The sequence below is a fragment of the Cinclus cinclus genome, chromosome 12 (assembly GCF_963662255.1).
Source record: "Cinclus cinclus chromosome 12, bCinCin1.1, whole genome shotgun sequence".
NCBI lineage: Eukaryota > Metazoa > Chordata > Aves > Passeriformes > Cinclidae > Cinclus > Cinclus cinclus.
In genome coordinates, this window is record NC_085057.1 from 9987611 (window position 1) to 10008682 (window position 21072).

Consider the following 21072-nt stretch of genomic DNA (forward strand, 5'->3'; position numbering starts at 1 on the left):
TTATTTGCATCCAGTTTGAAGAATATCTGATACTTGTTTACCCAAATATGCCTTCCAGGGTTTCACCAGGCTGTTCATATTCACAAGGAGTTTGCCAGTCCTAGAGTCCTCCTGGCCTGCTATAAGATAGTCAGTACCTAGTTCAAATGGAAAAAACAAAAAAAAGGAAAACCCTTAGTAAGCAAATAGAATAAGAAAGAACCAAACCAGAATTTCTCTGTTTCATATAGATCTGGCATACTGCACCTTTGCCAATTCCATCCAGCTTGTGCATGTGCCATCTTATGTGTACATCCCTGTGTGTACGGTCACTGCTGGCTCCTGGGCACACAGAATCCCTGATGTCAGGAATGTACTCAGGGGTTGCAACTACAAATTTACAAATTGATTTCATTCCAGCAAGTTGTGCACGCAGATTTGCTGGGATGTGGCAGCTGCTGCTTTTGCCTTTGCACCACTCCTGCCTTTACCACCCTCCTTGAGAACTGGGAGCTGGGAAACAAACATGCTTTGCTGGGGATGAATTGAAGGATGCTGCCCCAGATAGGCTGATCACAGCTGATATTCCTAAACACTGTTTACAGGAGAAGCAAAACCCCTGGTGAGTATTTTGTCCTTACCAGGATTGAGAATGGGACATGTACAGCCCCTGTTGGTCCAGGATTCTGGGTAAATGCTTCTGTTGCTCCGAGCAATTTTCACTTTGCCTGATTTCAGGACCTTCTTCACTTTCACAACAACTTCTGCATGGGTCCCTTTGTCATGAGCAGATAGGATTCTTGCTTTTATTACTGCCGGAAAACATATCCGAAGAGAGACAAACAATGAATTTATAAATGAATTTTGGTTAATGCTGCTAAAAGGTAGAATTTTAACACCTTGAAAGAAGACACAAAACAACCCCAAAGTGCAGTTGTACAGAAAGTACAATCATTCCACTGAGTATTATTCTAGCACCTCTCTTGCTGTAAAGAGGGAAATGAACTGGGTGGGAAGGAGACACCAGAGAACTTTGCATGAAAAGTGCTTTTAAGTTCTGATCAGAAGTTGGAGGTGTCACTAGACAAAAAAGGCAGAAGAAATCCTACCTCTCAGGACTGAACCAATCCTGTCATTTTTCATAGCAATCAGCTAACAACATGCATAGTGGGAACATTATGAAATGAACATAGCTTGGGGGCAAGTTACCCACTTACCATAGGCATATTTCATTTGGCAGAAGTCACTGACGCTTCTGAGCACCTTTTCCTTGCACACACACTTTTCTAGCAGGGAAACCCCAGAACACAAAAGGTTGGAGAAGAGCCAGGACATGAGAGAGAAAATAAGAGCAAAGGATCATCAGTCATAAAGTTAGATATCTATAGTTCCCATAATCTGTATGGACCTTAAGAACAAGTTGGAGAGTGAGCTCAGTTATTTGCAAATGTGTTTCTTGTTATATGACAAAATAATTACTCTGAAATCTGATCTGCACTGTCAAGTAAAATGCAGCCCACATGAGGTCTATTGTACACTTAATAAATTGATCCTAATGAAGAGATTTGTAAGAACTAGATCCAGCTGTAAATCATGTAAATAATGAGACCTTTGTTTGATCCCATAACCTAAGAAACGCTGATCCTTCCTGGTATTAAGGCAATATCCATCTCAGAAAAGTCAAGCCATGCACTAAGGGGCACTGTTACCTCTGCTAAGCCACCAGTGATGGTAAATATTGATTTTTAAAACTGAGAACTATTTAATACTACAGCCAAGCTGGAGATGAGTGGGGCAGGCCCAATCAGGGTGGAAGGTTGAAAGAACTGGCAGCTAAATGTTCCCAAACTCTGGGCTGTACCTGGGTGCCTCAGTGCAGAAAATCCCTGCTCGTGGTCGTTCCATTTCCACTCCTCTTCGCTCTCGTTGGTTGGTGTTTGGACGAGGTCAGAGATCCGTCCCCCGATGGGGATGTGGAAGAAGGGCTCAGTGTCATAGCTGGGGGACACATAAATCACAGCACTGCCTTAGGGCACCATGGGCATGGGAAACAAAAAACAAACAAACAAACAGCTGGCTTTGCCTCTACCCACACTGATGAGCTTGCTTTCTTCAGATTGGGAGTGCAAATATGAGCAAGACTTCATGCCAGACAGGGAGATCACCAGCTCTAGGCTTTTATTTAGGCCTCCCACCTGCTGACTTAGCATTTTTTAAAGTACCTATAAATTGGGCTTATGTTTGTTTGTTTTTAGGGAATTATGTAATTTAGTGACCACTTGTTGATGTCACTGGGACCTGAGGACAGCTGCAGGACCTGTAGAACTGCAGTTGCTCGAAAAATTACAGGATTTCTGTACTGATTAATACCTGTCTGGGGCATAGATGCCTGGCGCTCTAGAAACAAGAGGGAGACTATCATTCATTTTACTCTGGGCACAGAGGAGAGGCAGGATTTTCAGACTCTTCCATTTATTTCCAAAGCAAAGATGTGTTTAAAGACCCTGCACGTATTTCCACAGGGTTGTGGAAATGTCTATCATTACTGAAGATTTGTCTGTTCAAGATTGCCTTGGATAATGCAGTGGACTTAAAGGTGCGAATGTAACCTAAGAAACCTTTTATGATCTACAGCCACCTTTTCAAATGACTGTGCAGCTCCAATTTTTGTTCTTGCTGCAGCATTTGTTAGTCTCCATTTCATTTCATGGAGTCCCATCTCAAAGTGAACCCAGAGCAGGGCTCTTTACCCATTGAAGCAGGTCCCAGTGCGCTGGTCACAGTCTCTGGCACAGTCACAGGGCTGACAGCCGTGTTCTCCAAAGCCCCAGTAGCCCACGAGGCACCTGTCACACTTGGGACCTGCCACTCCTGGTTTGCAGTAGCAGAATCCTGTCCGGGGGTGGCATCTCCAGCTGCTGCTGAACGTGGCATTGGCTGAACCCACGGGCTGGCAGGCACAGGCTATGGACACACAGCAAGAGGCAATGCAAATTATGTGCTGTGGGGTCAGCTGGGTTAAGTGACATTTTTGCAAAGCTGATAAATTTGTACCCTCTTCCTCATGCTCAGTAGTTTTTAGTCAGAACTAGTAAACGTTCCATTTCAGACTACATTTGCAAATTTTTCTTTTATTTTAAATTTGTTAGGCAAAGCAAAACAAGTACAACGATGAGCATTTGTGCATGAAAGTCAGTTCTTCCCTACTACACAAATCGTGACCACACAGGGTTTTGAAGTGGTACCAGGAAGCCTCCTCTGTGTGTTTATTTTTAAAGGAGCTTGAAGGTGATTCACTTTAAAAATGTTTTGTGGAAAGTTTCACTAGCAAGGACAAGGTAAAGATTTATAGCTATTGCCTATGTTGCCTTTCCTATAAACACAGAGATCACAGAACTACTGTTTCCTCTGGGGTAGATTAAGCTTGTACAGGGGTTCAGATAACCTGAAACATATTTTCAATTTCTGCCTCCAAAGAGTGCACAAATTTCCTTCAGTTCCTTTTTAAAGGGTTAAGCATCATACCATGCTGTACTGGGTATGTTTAAGGAAGATGATGTTTTTTTTTTTACAAATGCATGAGCATTTTTTTCAAGGAAATGAGATTTTTTCAAGGAAAGCAAGCAGAATGAGAGAACACTTCTAAACTTACTCAGTGTATTTTACATGTAACCGGAGATGAGCAAATAGGAGGAAAAAACCTCCACATCTTTCAAAAGCTATTGCCAGTTTGACACCAGCCTGGAAACTCAAGGCAATTTGGCAGGAAAACAGATAGTTACAGCTCCTGTGGGCATCTCTTCCTGCACAGACAATAAATTGTCATAATCCCACACCACTGGTACATTCCTGATGTGACAGCATTAGGGAGGCACACACACAGAGGTGCAAGCCAGCACAGTTGACTCCTCTCCATCAGGGCAGAACCTGGCTGGGATGGTCAAGCCTCATGCCAACAGCTCTGCAGAAATAAAATACAAGCAGTAAACAAACCCACTCTGACTCTAAACAGAGCTCTCTGATGCTCTGACAAGTTTGATCAAAATGAGAACTGAGCTGAACTCCACGCCTTCATATTTCATCTCTCTTTTGTATTAAGAAAGCAGCATGCCCTGACTTTTACTTGTAGCAGCCTGAAATAGTAATACATCACTGCTTCATCCATCTGGAAGAGGGCAGAAATAAAAATCTCATGGCTGAGGCCTGCTTTTACAGAGATTTTCAGTTAAATGTTGCACACCCAAGGTGTTTAGATAGCTTGGATCAGAGGCCAGCCTTTCTGGATGCTTATTTGAACCAAACATGATCACCAAAGCTTTTGAAGTTTGCCCATCATTGTTTCTGATCAAACTACTTTTCTTCATGAGCTCACAGATAGAGACGAAAAGAACACTCTAATCCCACACATAACTTTCCAAGGGGAAAGGGGCAAATACATGACCAAAGAGAGTTTAAAATGTAGCAGGGACAGATACACTTTCATCTGCATCCTCATATTTGAAAATCAGGCAAATAAAATACCTTTTGAAAATAGTACGAGAAGAAGGGCGAGCAATTTTGTTTAAAGGGCATTTCTCTTATGATCTACTTACCATATAGTTGTTTTTTCCCCATGCCCCGTGTTCTTTATGCCAATAATTTTAATAATATTATTATACTGCTGTGGATGGATCTGGGCCCGTTGTGCTCAGGGGACACTAGCACAACAGCCTAGGGACAGAGAAGCCGCGTGCTGTCACTGGCAATGTGCTCAATGGGCAGGGCACTACACTCTGGGGAGCAAACCCAGGGCTTGTGTCAGCTCTGCAGAGCAGGTGAGACACCGAACTGCTCAATTAGCCCTGGCACGTTCAAAGGCAAGATCTGATTTCTTGCTGCTAAGCTTGATTTCACCCCCCACCCTATTTTTTGCAGGGCTGACTACATCACCCTGAAAAAGAGACACTTAATTTGTCAGTCACTGAAAAGAATGGATGTCATAGATTTGGAGATGAGGAGGGAAAACACCCTTCCTTTATTGCAGGCAGGTTTGAGACACAAGGAATAAGAGTTTGCCAACATCAGGGTTACCTGAATACAGGTTTGTTTCCATTGTAATATTACTATATGTAGAATCTACCTGTGGAGTTTTCACTTTAAATGCCTTAGATTTCTGCAGCCTCTGTGTCTAGCCTTATCTGTCTTATTTCTAGTTTTTGGGTTTCATCAGTTAGAGTCACTTAACAGATGGATAATTCGTATCATTAGGCTACCTATCCCCAGCTGAGACTGGAACATGATTCAGGAAGATGAGAACTTATCCTACCCTATTCCTAAGGGAAAATATTACAGCACAGTGACTGACAGCACTAGTGAAAGCTGATGAGGAAGCAGAAAACAAAAGTGTCTTTTCTTTTCTTTTCTTTTCTTTTCTTTTCTTTTCTTTTCTTTTCTTTTCTTTTCTTTTCTTTTCTTTTCTTTTCTTTTCTTTTCTTTTCTTTTCTTTTCTTTTCTTTTCTTTTCTTTTCTTTTCTTTTCTTTTTCTTGCTACAGTTCAGTAAAAATAATGTTCCCAGATGAACTGTGGGACATATTCTCCAGTTAGAAACTGGGACAGCTTCTGGTGGATCAGCAAGCAAGCTGAATCAATACATGTACAACACTTTCAGATGAGTTATACAAGTGGCTTGCAAGCTCTTTACTCAGTCTGTGTTTATTTAGCATTTCAGCTTGGGTGGGTACATTGTCTGGCTTCCAGCGTATTGCAGCCAAAATCCCAGTTGCGCATCTAAGGTAACTCCTAAAATAAGAGCCCACATGTCACATGCTGAAGGGGCAGCTGTGGATGACTGGGTTTTTATCTGTTTAACAGTACCATGGATTTGCAAATAAACCTCACTATTACAGAAACAAAAAATGCAAGTTTCCAAAATCCCACCCTTTAACATTTTCCAATATTTGACAGCCCTTTCCCACTGATTTTTCCTTCTTTTTTCTTGGCAAACCCTCATTTTCTCTCCATCCACCTCCCTAAGAAAACAGCAGCCGATGTGACAATAGCCTTGTTTTTCAAAGGCATCATCAATTATGTTAGGCACGGTGTGCAGACAATCCTGGCTCAGACCTGGGGAGTTCATTTTGGTTCTCCCCTTGACAGCAGTGTAATGAAAAACATCATTTTACTTTAGTAAATGTAACCTATTAACTATTGGTCACAGTGTCATGAAGCATCCTCTTGCCTTTTAGTCTAAGTTTTTGTCAGACACTACTGTAAAAGGGAGGAGACAAGAAATAATGAAAAATGAATAATTCATACTGCAATCCCCACTCAAGTCTGTAATAAATCTGTCTGCCCTCAGCACAGCTGTTTTCCCCATGTAATTAGACATAGATGTAAAATATAAAATTGGTTGTAACAATACAGTCCCAGCTTACAGGAAAATAGCAAGTGCTCCAAGTAAGTCAATGGCCTTTGAGATATCTTGTCTTAAACTTTTGTCTGATAATACTGCATAAGAGATAGCTGTGAGCATACTGGCTATTTGATTTAAAAAAAAAAAACACACACACACAGGCAAAATGAAAAATCAAACAGTGTTTTGAGTCTGAAATATATACATGTGCATCTTGGGAGTATATGATCAAACCAGTGTGATTTTTAAAGCATGTCAGGTGTGGGGATTGACTCTGCCAATGATGTTTCCTAAATGAAGGAAATAAGATAGACTGCTCTGTGTGTGGTCAGGGCTGATTAAGACAGACTTTGAACCAAGATGTGATGGGGCCTTTGTGATATTAGAATTAAAAGTTCACTCCCTCTGCTCAGAAGCAAAATGATGAGAAGCAGAGCTTTTCAGACCATGTGTGTGTACATGTGCATCTGGGCACATTTTAATTTTCTAGCCTCGTTCTTTGAGTAAAAAATCTTGTTTTCCTGGAGACCCTTTTTAATGGGTCTACATGCCTGCATTATTTTTAAGCTAAGCAAAGGGTGAGTACAAAAGATGGTGCCATTTCAGAAGGATCCCTTAAGCCTTGGAATAAGCCACAGGAAAGAGCCAAGGATACAACAGCTTTTCTAACCATTGGTTAGGAAACAATTAGGCTTTTGAGTCAAAGCTCCCATACAAGTCTATATACAAACTACTTAATCCTGTGTTGTCACTCCCAATAACAGGCAGGTGTGTGCCTTGCTCTGGGACTCTTTTCATGCCTTTTTTTCTTTTTAATATAGATCTAAGCAGTGTCAAAACAAGGCTCTGCCCATGACCTGGCTCTCATTCATCCCAGCTGGTAGAAACAGGAGAAGCAAAGGGATCAGAGGCAGACTACCTCTGCACACAAAAACGACTAGCAGATTCACACTTCCATATCAAATTTCAGCAGGTTTTTTTTTTCTGAGGGAATGTCTTTGCAGTCTTGCACTGGAGGGTCAGCTAAGGGTGGTTTAGATAGTGCCAGGAGATCCAATTGTTATACAACATTTTTTTTCTGAGCAGATTAAGAGAGAATGCTATTCATTATTATGACTAATGCTAAAAGACTGTTTCTGGGCCTGAGCAGTGTCCTGTTAACTTTCTGGGAGCCCCAGGGGGATGTCACAGCTGAACCTAGACTTTGCTCTGGATGGCAGAGCACTCTTCAAGCGTGCTTTCTCAAAGGGATTAGCACAGCATTTCATTCAGGTTTTTCATCAGACTTCCTTTCCCAGCTCAGTATCTACTGTACACAAGGGTCAGGTTTTCATCTCCCATTGAAGGTTTTTTTTCCCCTCTGAGCTCGAAATGGGAAGATGGGCACTAGGTTTCTCTCACCGAAACCATCCATTCAGTCTGCTGTTTGCAGTTTATTACTGCTTTTCAACACTTGCTCATTGGGTGGGTTTTCAATTTAGTGCTGTTAGGCTGGCACTTTGCATGAATATCTCAAAGTGAGATGATGCCTTGGAATTGGTACACTTAAATTCTAAAAATGCTAATCCAGAAGTGGCAGCTCTTCAATTTATAATCAGCAGGTTGAGGTACAACAAAAATGTATCTGGTGGTCTAATTATCTAATATATTACCAATGCTCAAAATAGAAACTTTACAGAGCTGGTTTTAGGGTCACACAACCTGAACAACTTGGAGCACACCAGATAAGGTTTGTTGGAAATGCAAGTTTTCAACCTAAAGGATAGAGAAGGGGGTTTCTATCCTACACATTCTGCAGGAGACTTTTCAGTTTAATGTTAGCTGATGATGGTCCTGAAAGAAAAGGCTTCCTTCTGTCAAACTGAGTCTGTTCTAACCAAAGCCTGTCTCCCTTGGTATTTCTGGTTTTGCTGTCTCTGATAATAACTGAAGTAGTGAGGTGTTCCCTGAAAATTCTCTGCAGAGGTGCAGTGTAACATGAAGTACACACTTAGACACTGCCTGCAGTGGGGATCAGGTCTTGCATCATACAAAGTACTACCTATTATAGCAATTTGTCAAATCTTACTGTGGGAATTTTCTTCTTTGCCTTAAATAAAAGAGAAAAGGCATAGATTAACCACCTCCTTCCCAGTTTTCTCTGAACTCTGTAGTTATAGCCATAGAACCTCCTATTCCCACAGAGGTACAAGCATCATGCATACAGCTGCTGTAAAAGCCAGCTGAGCTGCAATGCCCTTTCCTTATATCTTGATATGGCAAGCATTCATGAATGCCTTTATACCCCTGGGAAGGGTCCCATTGACTTGAATCATTCACAGATAGGGTTGTGCTTACCTTTGCTGCTGAATCAAACCCATTAAATTCATCTTGGCTAAGAGAAACTCTAGTGCAGGTTAGTGATCCAGAGTACCTCTTAAGGAAATAGATATGTTTAGAGGGCAATTCAGTCCATCTGTTCAAGGCATCTACCTTAGACTGCAATAAATAATTCCCCTGGGGTCCTTCTGTTTCCCCACTGACAGAACAAGGAGCCTAGAAAAGACATATACCTTTCAGTGACTAAAGCAGGATGGCAGCTCTCTAGGCCTGAGCATGCAACTCAGAATGGAGACAATTGCATTTGGGGGCCTTCTGCTGGCAGCAGCACCTTCCCAGGTGAAAAGAACATTGTTGTGCTTGGCTGGCACAGCAGGAATAAAGCTCTTTCAACAAGGTAAATTTCTGAACAGTTTTTCTTTTGCTATGCAGGGTATTGGCAGTTGTCACTGAGAGACCTGTAACCAGACCAGTCGAGAGAGGCAGACGTAGAGTCAAGGTCTGATTTCATCTAGGCAAATAGTTCTAGGGTTTCCAGACAGATAGGCTGTATTTTCAAACAAAGTTTTTCCCTCTTTGCTGCTCTCCAGTGCTCCTTGACTTTAGCAGCTATCTAGCATTACATATGATGCTGGTTACTGCACCATCTCCCTGCTGTTCAGTACAAGAGTTCATTCACAAATTCTTTCAGGTGCTATGAGATTGAAAGCTAATCTTCTGGCACAACAATTTGTACTCATTACAATATTTCCCTGTAGCAAATCTGCTCAGAGTAGGAACAGAACTAGAAAGGGGCCACCATAGAACAGTATAGGATACAGGGTGAGCCAGATAAGATCACCCTCTGCCCTCTCTGCTGATCCACGTTCTGTGATGAGCATTGTGAAAATGAGAGGGAAAAGTTGTGTGGAAGCAGTCTGCTGTCACCAGGTTCCAGTGGGAAGAAGGCAAAAGAGCAGAAACATTGGATATATTGGGCACAGAAAGTTTAAGCAATATCACAGGACTCACAGTCTTAGGAAGAAGAGTAACCTAAGTGTTTAAGAGGAATCATATTGAAGAACATTAGAAGGGTCAGAAAAGCTTCAAAAGCTCATTATGTCAGTGGGCAAGAGGTCAGATAACAGAGGATGAAGTTCTTTATGCTGGCAATTAATGTCTGAGCTATGGAGAAGGAAAACTATCCAAAGGGAAAAATGAAATTAAGTATATTGCTGGAAATCGCAACCTCACAAAGAGGTGTGAGATAGAAGCTGACGTTTGAAGCCTGGCAGGATACTCAGGAAATGTTTACTTGATGTGAGGGAGATTTGTGCTTTTTGCCGGACTGGCTGGGTGCAAACTATCTAAATCCTGAGGTTGTACATCCTCTTTGTGGGTCCAGTAGTGCTTCTGTGCCCAAGACACACCCTAGCACATTCTGCTGAGGTGTTAATGATGCAATTAATTTGAGCAGAGCACCCTATAACACAGCTCAGAGATAAGTCAGAGTGCTGATGTATTTGTTCCCAAATGAATATGTGCTGTCACACGCCTCCTGTATCTTCTGCATCCATTATATGTATTTATGTGCACAGATGTTGCACAATCAAATGGAATTTAACAATAGCTTGCACACAGGCTCACACAGTCTTGAGAGGTACAGAAAAAAACCCAGGTAAATAACATGTGCTTCAAGAGAAAAGGAAATACATTAATTTAAAACCAAACACAAGAAGAATACCTTTCCCCAGGAGGCAATGCACTTGGAGAATTGAATCAGTTATCACAAAAAAATGCATCGTAACATGGGGACAAATAGACAAAAAATCAGGATGATGATCACCTTTGATCAAAACCCCCTGTAGTTTAGGAAGAGAATACAAAGCAAAGATAGCTATATTCATGAGTTACCTCTATAAGAGTTACTGATTCTATAGAAATTATTTTGTTCTTCCAGTGATTCTTCCACCGTTTATTTTTCAGCTGGCGTAACGCGGTCACTTACGTTTGCAGACGTCTGGAGAAGACATGGGCTTCCCTCTGTCCCGGTAAAAGCCTGGTTTGCACCTCTGGCACCGATGTCCCTCCGTGTTGTGCTGGCAGCTGTCACACACTCCCCCAGTGCGCTTCCCCGAGGCCAGCCAAACGCTCAGGTCGAAGTGGCAGCTCTCGGCGTGGTTGTGACAGCGGCACTCTGGTGAGGACAGGGGAAGGAATGGCCTTCAGGTTTTCCTGACTGACACACTCAGGGTGCTATCACTTCCCAAACCAATCTGGCAGTGCTTTAAACCCTGCTAGAGCCTGCAATGTGAGGGGGTGTAACTACGTGAAAAACAGATTTCTGGGTTGTAAATTCCACCCCCCAATAGCCCCAGCGCAAAAAAACGACCTGCGCACTGAAATTCTCCATCAGTGAGCAGCAATTTATCCCCAGTTTCTGTAATGGCACCATTACTGTAAATTACAGAAGGCTTTGTGGGGGAGCTTTGCCCGCTGGTAGGATGAGCGCTCACCCCGAGAGCCTGGGTCAGTAAATTCCTTTGCACTTACTTCTGCACTCATTTGGTGCCCCTGTTTTCCCATCTCCTGGCTTCCAAGGCTGGTCGTTGTAGAGCGGAGCACATTTCTCACAGTGGTCCCCGGCCGTGTTGTGTCTGCACACGCACTTCCCGTGGACCTGGCAGGGAAAGCAGAGTCCACTCAAACAGTGCAAGGACAGGTGGAGTCCCCAGCAGCCTCATGAGAGGTGGGACTTCTGCACAATTCCCACACAGCTGGCTGGCTCTCTTAGGAAATCTCAGAGCCCGGAGCTAAAAACACGTAGCTCTCTCTTTTCACAGTTACTAATGGTGTAGAATTTTTCCTATATCTTAACAAAGTGCACATAGCAACAATTTAACTCTCAGTTGGCTATTTAACTACTGCATTAATGAACCACCTCTGGACTCTAAATTGGCTAACAGGTCTAATTTTGATTTACAAGTTCACGGCAAGAGCGTGCAAAGAGTATCAAATATACTCTGGGCTAGCAGAGCCAAGTCCCAGGAGAGCACAGGCCAACGGAGGATGCTGGCCTCTGTCTTATTTGATGTTAACACTGATCTAGAAGAGAGTGTAAATATAGGGAGGTGAAATCACCATGAATTACTAAATTACAAATTGTTAGATGAATGAGAAAATAGTCCTAGACATCCTACAACAGTTAAAAATATAGCAAAAATATTAAAAATGGAAAAATACCAAGCAGTACTCCCACAGAAAAGCAACCTAAACCCACACATTCTGTGAGGAAGGCACTGATGTTTTTACTTAGGTACAATAGGCACCAGCCTGCCAATTTACATATGATTTCTACAATTCGATTGGTAGAAAAAGTCCAGTAAAATTCTGGGCTATGGAATTAAGAGCACTAACTCCAAGGGGACAGAAAATTGTACCTATAGTGCTGTGTTCAGTTTTGAACATCTCATTACCAGATAGATTAGGAATTAAAAGATGTTCAACAAAAAGAAGCAAAAACTGGCTGTAGAATGGGGCTGAAGTACAACAATCCATCTAAAACAACACATAATATTTGATAGGCAAATAAAGTGCAAAAAATCTTGACTAAGACTGGCTGAATAGTTCTCTCTGTATTTGCTTGAAATATTACTTAAAGAAAGAACTTGCTTCCTTTGTAATTACCTACCTTCATTGGGACACAATAATGATTTTTACTTATGGAAATATTCAAATGCATATGAGATTTGGAAGCAGGTATTCACACCAGAAACCAGACCCTTCAAACAGAGCTAGTCCAGCCTTCAAAGAGAGAGTTACCATTCAAACTACTGCTCTCAAGTAATTTTACAAACCAGGAGTAAAGCAGCTACTTCCACAATGAACTGTGATTTGCTGCACAGGATTCTGTAATAACAACCCACATCTGAGAACATCCTTACAGAAGGGTTTTTATATGTTGTTGCTTGGTTTTGTTTGTTTGTTCCTTTTGTATTTAATAAATAAATAGTATTCCAATATCTGTTTGCAGTGCCTCAGGGAAAAGATTTTACAGATAAATATTTTTGAGGAAATATCAAGCACGGGGTGTGAGAGAAAGGGAAGGGTGGTACCATGTTCTACATTTGTCACAAGAGCAGCTGCTATTATGCCAGGAGACACTCACGCTAGAGCAGTAAGGGCACAGAAATCAGGGATTAGACCCCTGACCCTCCATGGGCTGTTGAGGATCCTGAGCTCAGCCCAGCTCTGCCCCACTGCACATAAAAAAACAGGCTGAAATTTCATTTTGACTGGGGTGTGAATTGACTTTAATCCTTTAATCTCACCATTAACACGAGTTACATTTTTCCATGGTCTCCCCCGACAGTCAGGCTCTCCCTGCATCCCCCCGTTCCCCATCTGACAGAGCAGGTAGCTCAGGACCAGGAGAGACGCATCCCAAAGAGCAGCAGTGGGGGTGTGCTCCCCTGCCCCCAAATCCATGTACCTGCAGCAATTTGCTCTCCACTGCCCTGGTTTCTAATCCTCCCTGAGCAGAAATGTGATGTGGCAAGCAGAGGGAGAGGGTGCAGCTGGTGCCATGGCCCCTCCATGGCCAGTGGCAAGGTCACTGCCTGCTCAGGGCGTGCTCAGCTCAGGCTGTCAGAGCCCAGAGGGACTCTCAGACCCTTCCACCAGAAACTCATCCATGTTCAAGGCATAAACAGGATGACAAACAATTTAGACAAAGGCAAAAAGTACAAATACAACAACATCGTGCTTTCCCCTATTTGGGTTTGGCATTTCAGGCCTTAAGTTCTCCCCTGTGGTCTTCAGAAGCCAAAGAAGAGAGAAAAGGTAAAATGAACCTGACCCAGGACTACAGATTTGCTTATCTCCAAACTTCAGATTCTACCTGAACTTTACTGATACTCTGTGCACGCTTTTTTGAAACTGGGTGGTGTCTTCCAAATGGGGAATGAGAAAAAGATGAGAAAAAGATGCAGGCAGGCAGACTGTGTGCTTGAATAAACCTCCCCATGTCATAATACCAATCTGAAGTCCCATGTGCATCACCTGCAATAGTCTGTGATCTTGCACTCCTGCTCTCCAAGGGTATTCAGCTGGGGTTGCTCCTGTCACTAATGCAGGCTGTCAGCTTTGAAAGATGAAAACTGTTGCTTTAAATGCTGATATTCTGACTTCTTCATGCTGCAAGTTTTCTAATCAATTTTGCAAAGGGTAGACATTTATAAACTCACATACCTGAATTTAGGTGATATTATTAGTCCAGGAAAGGAACACTTTGCTATACTCACTCACCATCAAATTGGCTTTGATGGCCACGTGAAAGTGAGTTCTACTTTTGTATTTTGGTATAGCAGCTGTGTTCTCAGACTGTGGCTTCATGATGTAAATTTTTTTAGATAATCTCAGTTTGAGACATTTCCTTACTACTTCATTCTGTGCTATCACCTACATCATGCCTTGAGTTACGTATAAATCGGGCTGTAAAACCAAACCGTGTTTGGAAAAAAGCTAAACTGAGGGTTTTTTCCCTTGGCACTAGTATTTTTAATCTGGATTAATTCCCTCATCTGTCTCACAGTACAGTCATGCTGTTACAAGTCTGGTGTTGCTGCCAAAGGCTTTGATTTGTATATCAACCACCTGAACAGTTTTTAATCAGGACATAGAGGAGGTTATAGCTTTGTGGATTTTAATGCCAGCATGATCAATTCCAATCATTTAGCTTGACCTGCTATACTCAGCCACGAGTTTTATCCTGTAGTTTTTCAATCGAGCTCTGTAACTTCTGGCAGATTTATAGCACATAGTGTAGAACTTTATCCTGTTCTCATACAACAGTTCCAAGAAATTACATGATGCTTAGTCATCTTTGCACAAAGCTTCTTCACCTGAATTCTGATCCACAGCTGAGAAAGTGACAGAAAATTTTCCACCTCTTTGTCCTGCAGTTTTAATTTTTTTCTAAACTCTGTTCAGTTTTGTATAATACCTGAAGCCTCTTGCTTTGTCTCTGCCCATTTAGTTCCTTTACCTATTGTCCTTTCAGTAAAGGCTGTGGTTGTAGCTCTTTCCCCTGGGCTACTCTCAGTCTATCTGGGGGCTTTCTTCCCTGTGAATGAAGGTTAAATTGGCAGCCTTCTGGGTCAGAGCAACTGTTGCCGATTCAGAAGAAAATGTTTGCCTTTGGACTCTGTACTCACTCTGTAATGTCACCAGAGAAATTCGGGATACCACAGTTTGCAATGACATCAGAAGCTGTCCCTTACCTGCTGGGTCATTTTTCATGGTGAAATGAAACAGTGTCTGCTGATCTGCTTCATTTTTCTTACAGTTCAAATGGGCTCTGTGGTCTCTCCAAATGAAAATACATACCCATGCAGATTTATGAGAAATCCTTGAGTATCAAGTCCAAAGGAGAGTACATACAACTTATAAGAGGCCGAACTAAAAATTTCCTTCAACTTTTTCAAAGTCACAAAGAGAATGGGTGATTTGGAAGTCCCAGATTACAGTGGGCAGATGGACAATTCAAATTCCTGCTCTAATCAGGAATGAGAAAAGACATTATTTTCCTTTGTCACTTGTTGTTTTTGGGAAAAAAGTCTAATACATGTATATGTCAGAAAACTGCTACAAATATTGGTGTGGAACTCAGTTTCTGGCTCATACTTGGTATCTTCAGTAAATTAAGTCTGGAGGAATTTGGAGCTAGGTTTTGATCTCCATAGCAGTGAGTGAGTGAATGAGCTGCTGCTGGTTCCAAACTCACTGAATTGATGATGGTGGAGAAAAATCAGTGATAGTATTTAGCTGAATATTTAGACTGATACCTCTAAAATTTTTTTGAACAGTAACAAGATGATAACTCACCCTCGAACAGTTTCAAGACACAACTCCACCCTGTGCCTGAATTCACCTCCCTCAGGCTTTACACCCACACCTGGCTGTCTCCCAGTCCATATTTCATTCTGCTTCCTTATTGTTTTCTTTCTGAATTCTACCTTGATTATTATTGATTTTGGGATCAAGCTGCCCTCTTATTTTTGCCTGCAGTGCCAGTAACTCCAATATCAATCTGTAACAAACTGCATACAAGCTGTCAGGCTGAAATGCAGCATCTGAGTTACAGCAGGTGACCTGCTCTTGGTGAGTGTCTTAAGGATGGAGGAAGCAGAAAGGAGAATGAGACTCAATATTTTAATACTGAGTGCCTGAATCAAGAAGTAATGAGTAAATACCACTGTTCAAATGTCCTGGAAAGGAGTGGCACCTCTTGCATTTCTGAATTCTGGGCTCAGCTGAAATCAAAAAATGTGAAAACTTAGCTGGGAATTATGAATAGAACTGCACAAGATATCTGAAGAGGACATAGATAATATTTGCAAGGGTTACATCAGCCTGGTCACCTAGAAAATTGATGCCAAAAAGCAAGTTTTGCCTTACGTAACCTCCATTATATCAAACAAGGGATCCTACTTAGAACCAGATCCTGCTCCCTTTGAAGTAAGTGGAAAACTTTCCATTTGCTTCACTGTGGAGGATCAGGCCCACAGGGAGTCTAGCTTGTCTCTGTAAACAGGATAAAGAAGCAAAAGAAACATCCGAGGCCACTTGTAAGAATTTCCTGGCAGTGTAGGTACCAATAATTAACAAGTTAAAAAAAAAAAAAACCCTAATGCTTTATACAAAAACATTTTAATCCACTTTTGCTTTCCTCTTTCCAAACTTGCTTCTCATGAGCTAGAAAGCGAATTGTGAAATGTTTGGCAAACAGAAAGGACTTTGGTCTATATTCTGTGTTCTGTCCATATACACTTTCTGCTTTGTAAACTTTGTTCTGGAAGCACCTCTGGACTCAGCTAAAATGGGCCATCAAAGCAGATCCTAGACCTGACACACAGAACTTCGTACCTCCTGCAGCATCAAGACCTTGGACAGGACTGTGTTCTGTTGCATCCAGTCACAGAACAAGACTAGATGCATTCAGGTCCAGGCAGTTGTTTCACTTATAACAGCATATTAATGCCCCCCATCAGTAAAATAAAAAAAGAAAAAAAAAATCCAAGTAACTATTTGTAAGAGTTTGAAAAATGCCGGCTGCGATATTCAGAAAGGAGAATTTTGCCATTAGCTACCATAAAAAGCTATTGAAACTGGGTGAGGAATGACATCTCTGGGTCTCATTTCATTTTTCCTATCTCAGGAAAGCTAAATAGAAACCAAGAAAACATTACTGTCAATAGCAACAAACCTCAAATTCAAGACATGTTTGTCCTGAAGTTTCTTGCCTGTTTACAGCTCCCCTCTTCATTTCTCAAAGTTTTCCTCCTATCCAACATGATATTCACAGTAGTTTGTACAGGAAATGTCATCTAGATAAATTGTGTTGAGGGGGATGCATGGCTTGTTTAAAAAAACAACAAAACAAAAAGCCCCACAGAAAGTGTAATTATTACTGTTTTGCTCCAAAATAAGAAGTCAGAGAATATTTTCCTTGGATCCTATGGGCCTTTTTTGAATCTCGCTGTATTTTCACAAACTTATGACCAGAAGTATGCATGAAACTATGTAGGATTTCAAGGCATGAGGAACGAAGCACCATTTGCACGTTGGGTTTACAATCTGCAGTTTTCTTGGATCCATTTGTTGCTATGACACTGTGGCATCTGTGACATTGCTTCTCACAGAGCTGCATTTCTTACTCAGTGGAGAAGCCAGAAGCTGAATGGGTTGCCATGACTGAAGTGACATACCCACAAATAAACTGATCATTGATAGATAATCTAACAGCCATAGATCATCCAAAATGGTGTTGAAAAATATTGGTTCAAAAGTAAAAATAGATTGCTTTAATTTTCTCCATTATTTAGCCTCCATGTAGTATCAGTTTAGCAGTGTTAGGAGTATTACAAACGGAAGAGGTTTCTGTCAGAGTAAGAGCAGACTTGCATTTTAACACAATAATGCATTTTCTAAGTCCCAAATGCAGAATGATCTCAGATTTTGGGCTATCCCATATCAAACAATTACAGTCGTATTCTACATGAAATTGCTCTTGTTTTTGTTAACTAGAGAAGATATACGCATCATAGGAGGACTCTGAACAATTAAAAGGCTGAAACTCATATTACTTAAGACTTTCTCTGGAGGTCTTCAATTTTACAACATTTTATTCAATTACCTAACAGCAGCCCAGGAAACAAAGCTGCTCTGCCTTCAATCTGTGGATGATGTGACATCATCCACTCAAACCACATTAAAAACTGTGTGTCTTGGGACTTGTTCTGCTCATGTTTACCTTAAACATTAGATATGACTGTGGATTGAATCAGATTATTTCTGTATGTGCAGTGTTTGTAGCATCTTTTCCACACCCTGTTTTATGTGGGTCACCATTGCCATGTGACTGAAAGCAGAGCAACTTTCCTCTGCCAAGAAATTGCAAAATGGCAAAGATTTTTTTGCAGTGTAGTTTGGCTGATAGGAGCTGTATCATTGGTGTTGAACCCTCAACAACAAAGGCCTTTTCCTCCTCCTTGTAGCCAAGGAAATTGCTGTATTTCAAGCCAAAAAGTTATACACTTCCATAAACTCCCTCATGTCAGCTGTGTAAACCAAACCTTGAGAACTGGACCTATGTGAACTCTCCCCTCACCACTACTATATCACTATTGGTAAGTTTTAGATAAAATGTAAAAGGATCCAGGCACCTGGATCTTCCAGGAGTGGGTTTTCTTCTGTGTTTGGGAAAGACTTAAGTTTTAATGTCTAAAGCACAGAGAAGATGAATACTGTAGCATGATCATCTTTACTCCAGGCTTATGTGATATGTGAGTAGAATTTTAAATTTTTACCATGTAAGGTTTCACATTTCTCTGGTTAGTACAAGAAAACAGAACTTAAGGAAGGGTACAGAGAGAACCTTCCAATTTATCTGCAGAAGAAGGATCAACTGCTCACCTTGGTCACTGGGGAAAAGGAGACAAGGAGGAATCACCTCACTTTGCAGCAGAGATTGTTTAGGCAGGCAGTAAAGAAGAGCTTTCAAAATGTTAAAACTGGAACAACTACTGAAGGTGTGAATGTTCTTTGTCAGTAAAATCTCACCCAACAAGCATTCACTACTGAATGTGCTCAATCACACCTTCATGTGAGGACACAAACCAGCCCACTCGTGCTCTTTTCCAGGCCCCCTCTAGGATCCTAGAGACAGTTTAAACTGCAGAAGGCTTTTCTTAAGTTTTTGCACAGCTGTGTTTGAATCCTTGCTTAGACAAAGACCTGATAATATCTGTGTGAATCATGTGCTACATCCACCCGCTGTCTCCTGGGACATGAGTCACTCCTGAAGTGTATTTCACCAAAACTATTTCACCTTCTGCCCTGTGAAGTCATTGATGGCACAAAAACATTCTATTCCCTTGTGACCAGTGGGAAAAATATCCAGTCATAGTTTACAGTGGTTATGCCAGTAACATACACAATATTGTGTTTTCCTTCTCTGATGGGCAGAATGTTTATTTTTCTACCAGCTGCATTCACTTAGTGTGTTATTCATGTATTTGATTTCACAGTGTGTCTATTTAACAGTTTGCAGTAAGGATGATCCACTCTTTAAACAGCTTTTCTCCACACAGTTATGATTTAAGTGAGCCTATATTATTTGAATCTAATAGTATCACATAGTGTAGCTGAATCTTGGGTTTATACCACAGATGGAACAGATTCAGAAATTATTTGAAAGTCATACAATCCTAATTATCTTACAATATCTACCTCTGAACCTAGGAAAGTTGAGAGGAAGACAATGAATACACATTCCAAAATAACATAAACCAAAATGTCAAGTGTACCATGTATGTAAAGGGACAGAAATTAGCTTAGGATGTTTTTCTTGAATCTTTTATGTCAGAATGCACTGGGGACTAGAATTTTAAAGGTTATTTGGGTTTCCAAAACCCAACACAGAGACAGAGATCTCTGGATCCAGAGGAGATATCGACTAGTTAAAAGTGGCTTGAATTCCATCTCTGATGTATGTGTCTAGATGTACCTGGCTATTTGATTAGATTAAATCTACCCATGACTGTTATTACAGTTCTCTACACAATCCTTTCAGCTAAATCAAAAAAGTGTCATCAGTAATTTCCTCTGAATTTCAAAGTCTGAATATACATTCAAACACAGCTCCTCTTGAGCACATCCTGAGCCAAATGCAGATAAAAGACTGAATAGAGAAAGGACACTCCAAATATCACAGAATAATTTTACTACAAGGTTTGGCTTTTTTAAAAAAAAAACCCCAAATTCTAGCTTACTTTAAGATGCATGGATAAAAGAGTGGGAGAGTGGAAAGAATTTCACATCCTGAACATTGCTGTCTGTGTTGTGAGTGACAAGAAAACAGAAGGTTGGAAACTTAAAAGTGATGGCCAAAACCCTAAGGTATCTCAGAACTGCTCATGTCTCACAAACTCAGAAAATCTGAGAACTGATGCTGAAATTCTACTCAGGGCAGAGTTTGCATCAAATATATTACTTCAGCTCTGTGCAGGTATATAAGTAGGAGATTTTACTCACTGTATTTGGGGTTGGATTTCTGTTCCAATTACAAAGACCCCTTTCAATTTATAGAAATCTTGAGGTCCAGAGTTTTTAGCAATTTATTTGAGTTTTAGAATTCCAGAGTTTTTAGCAGTTATTATACATGAAACTGGAGAAAGGAGTATAGGAAATATTTTCCCAGAGTGGTGTAGGCCTCACTAATGTGGATTGACTATGCTGCCCATTTTTTGGATAGGTTGTGGGAGGCTGGGACAGGATCACACATAAAATATACATTTAGGCTGAGGCAGTAGAAGCAAGTAGCAAGTCTAGTAAGTTGATAAATATCTGGGACTCACCATGTTCTCCATGACCCCCGTCCTGTTGGCAAGCTCACATTCCTCTGCATGCCCATTGCAAAAGCAGCTTCCCCGGATGATCAGGTCATAAATAGCATAGTGGGCAAATCTTTGGGGTTTCTCTACCAGTCCTGGGCCATGGCATGGACATTCCTGTCTTTTTAACAAAAGCAGGCGGAGGTTGGTGAGCTTCAGGAGATCCTGAGCCTCAGGACTGTAAGGGTCTTCGATCTTGTTAGCTGGACTTAAGGCACGATAAATCACCTGAAATAGAGAAGGTTCACATCCCAGAACAGATAATAGGACCCTGCATGCACAGCAAATATCCCAAGATGATCTTGGAACAAGCAATATGACTCTGCATAAGCTGTTGTGGGGCTTGGCTGATCCCAGAGCATCACAGCTGAGTTAACACCAGCTGGCCAAGCCACAGCAAGTGACCCTGCTTTCATCCCAGCTCAGATGTGAGATGAGAAATGCCTTCA

The 21072-nt window shown here is 41.3% G+C and overlaps 1 protein-coding gene across 1 annotated transcript in view; it reads right to left on the reverse strand.

The window, feature by feature from the left end:
• Positions 1-21072, reverse strand: part of LOC134048769 (netrin-4-like) — a 39183-nt gene continuing 18111 nt past the window's right edge. The window contains exons 3-10 of the mRNA XM_062500749.1: positions 20588-20851; positions 11223-11349; positions 10678-10866; positions 2730-2943; positions 1841-1977; positions 1197-1265; positions 621-791; positions 1-137 (exon numbers count right to left, since the gene is read on the reverse strand). Coding sequence (XP_062356733.1) covers positions 1-137; positions 621-791; positions 1197-1265; positions 1841-1977; positions 2730-2943; positions 10678-10866; positions 11223-11349; positions 20588-20851 — 1308 coding nt within the window. The remainder of the gene's footprint in view (positions 138-620; positions 792-1196; positions 1266-1840; positions 1978-2729; positions 2944-10677; positions 10867-11222; positions 11350-20587; positions 20852-21072) is intronic.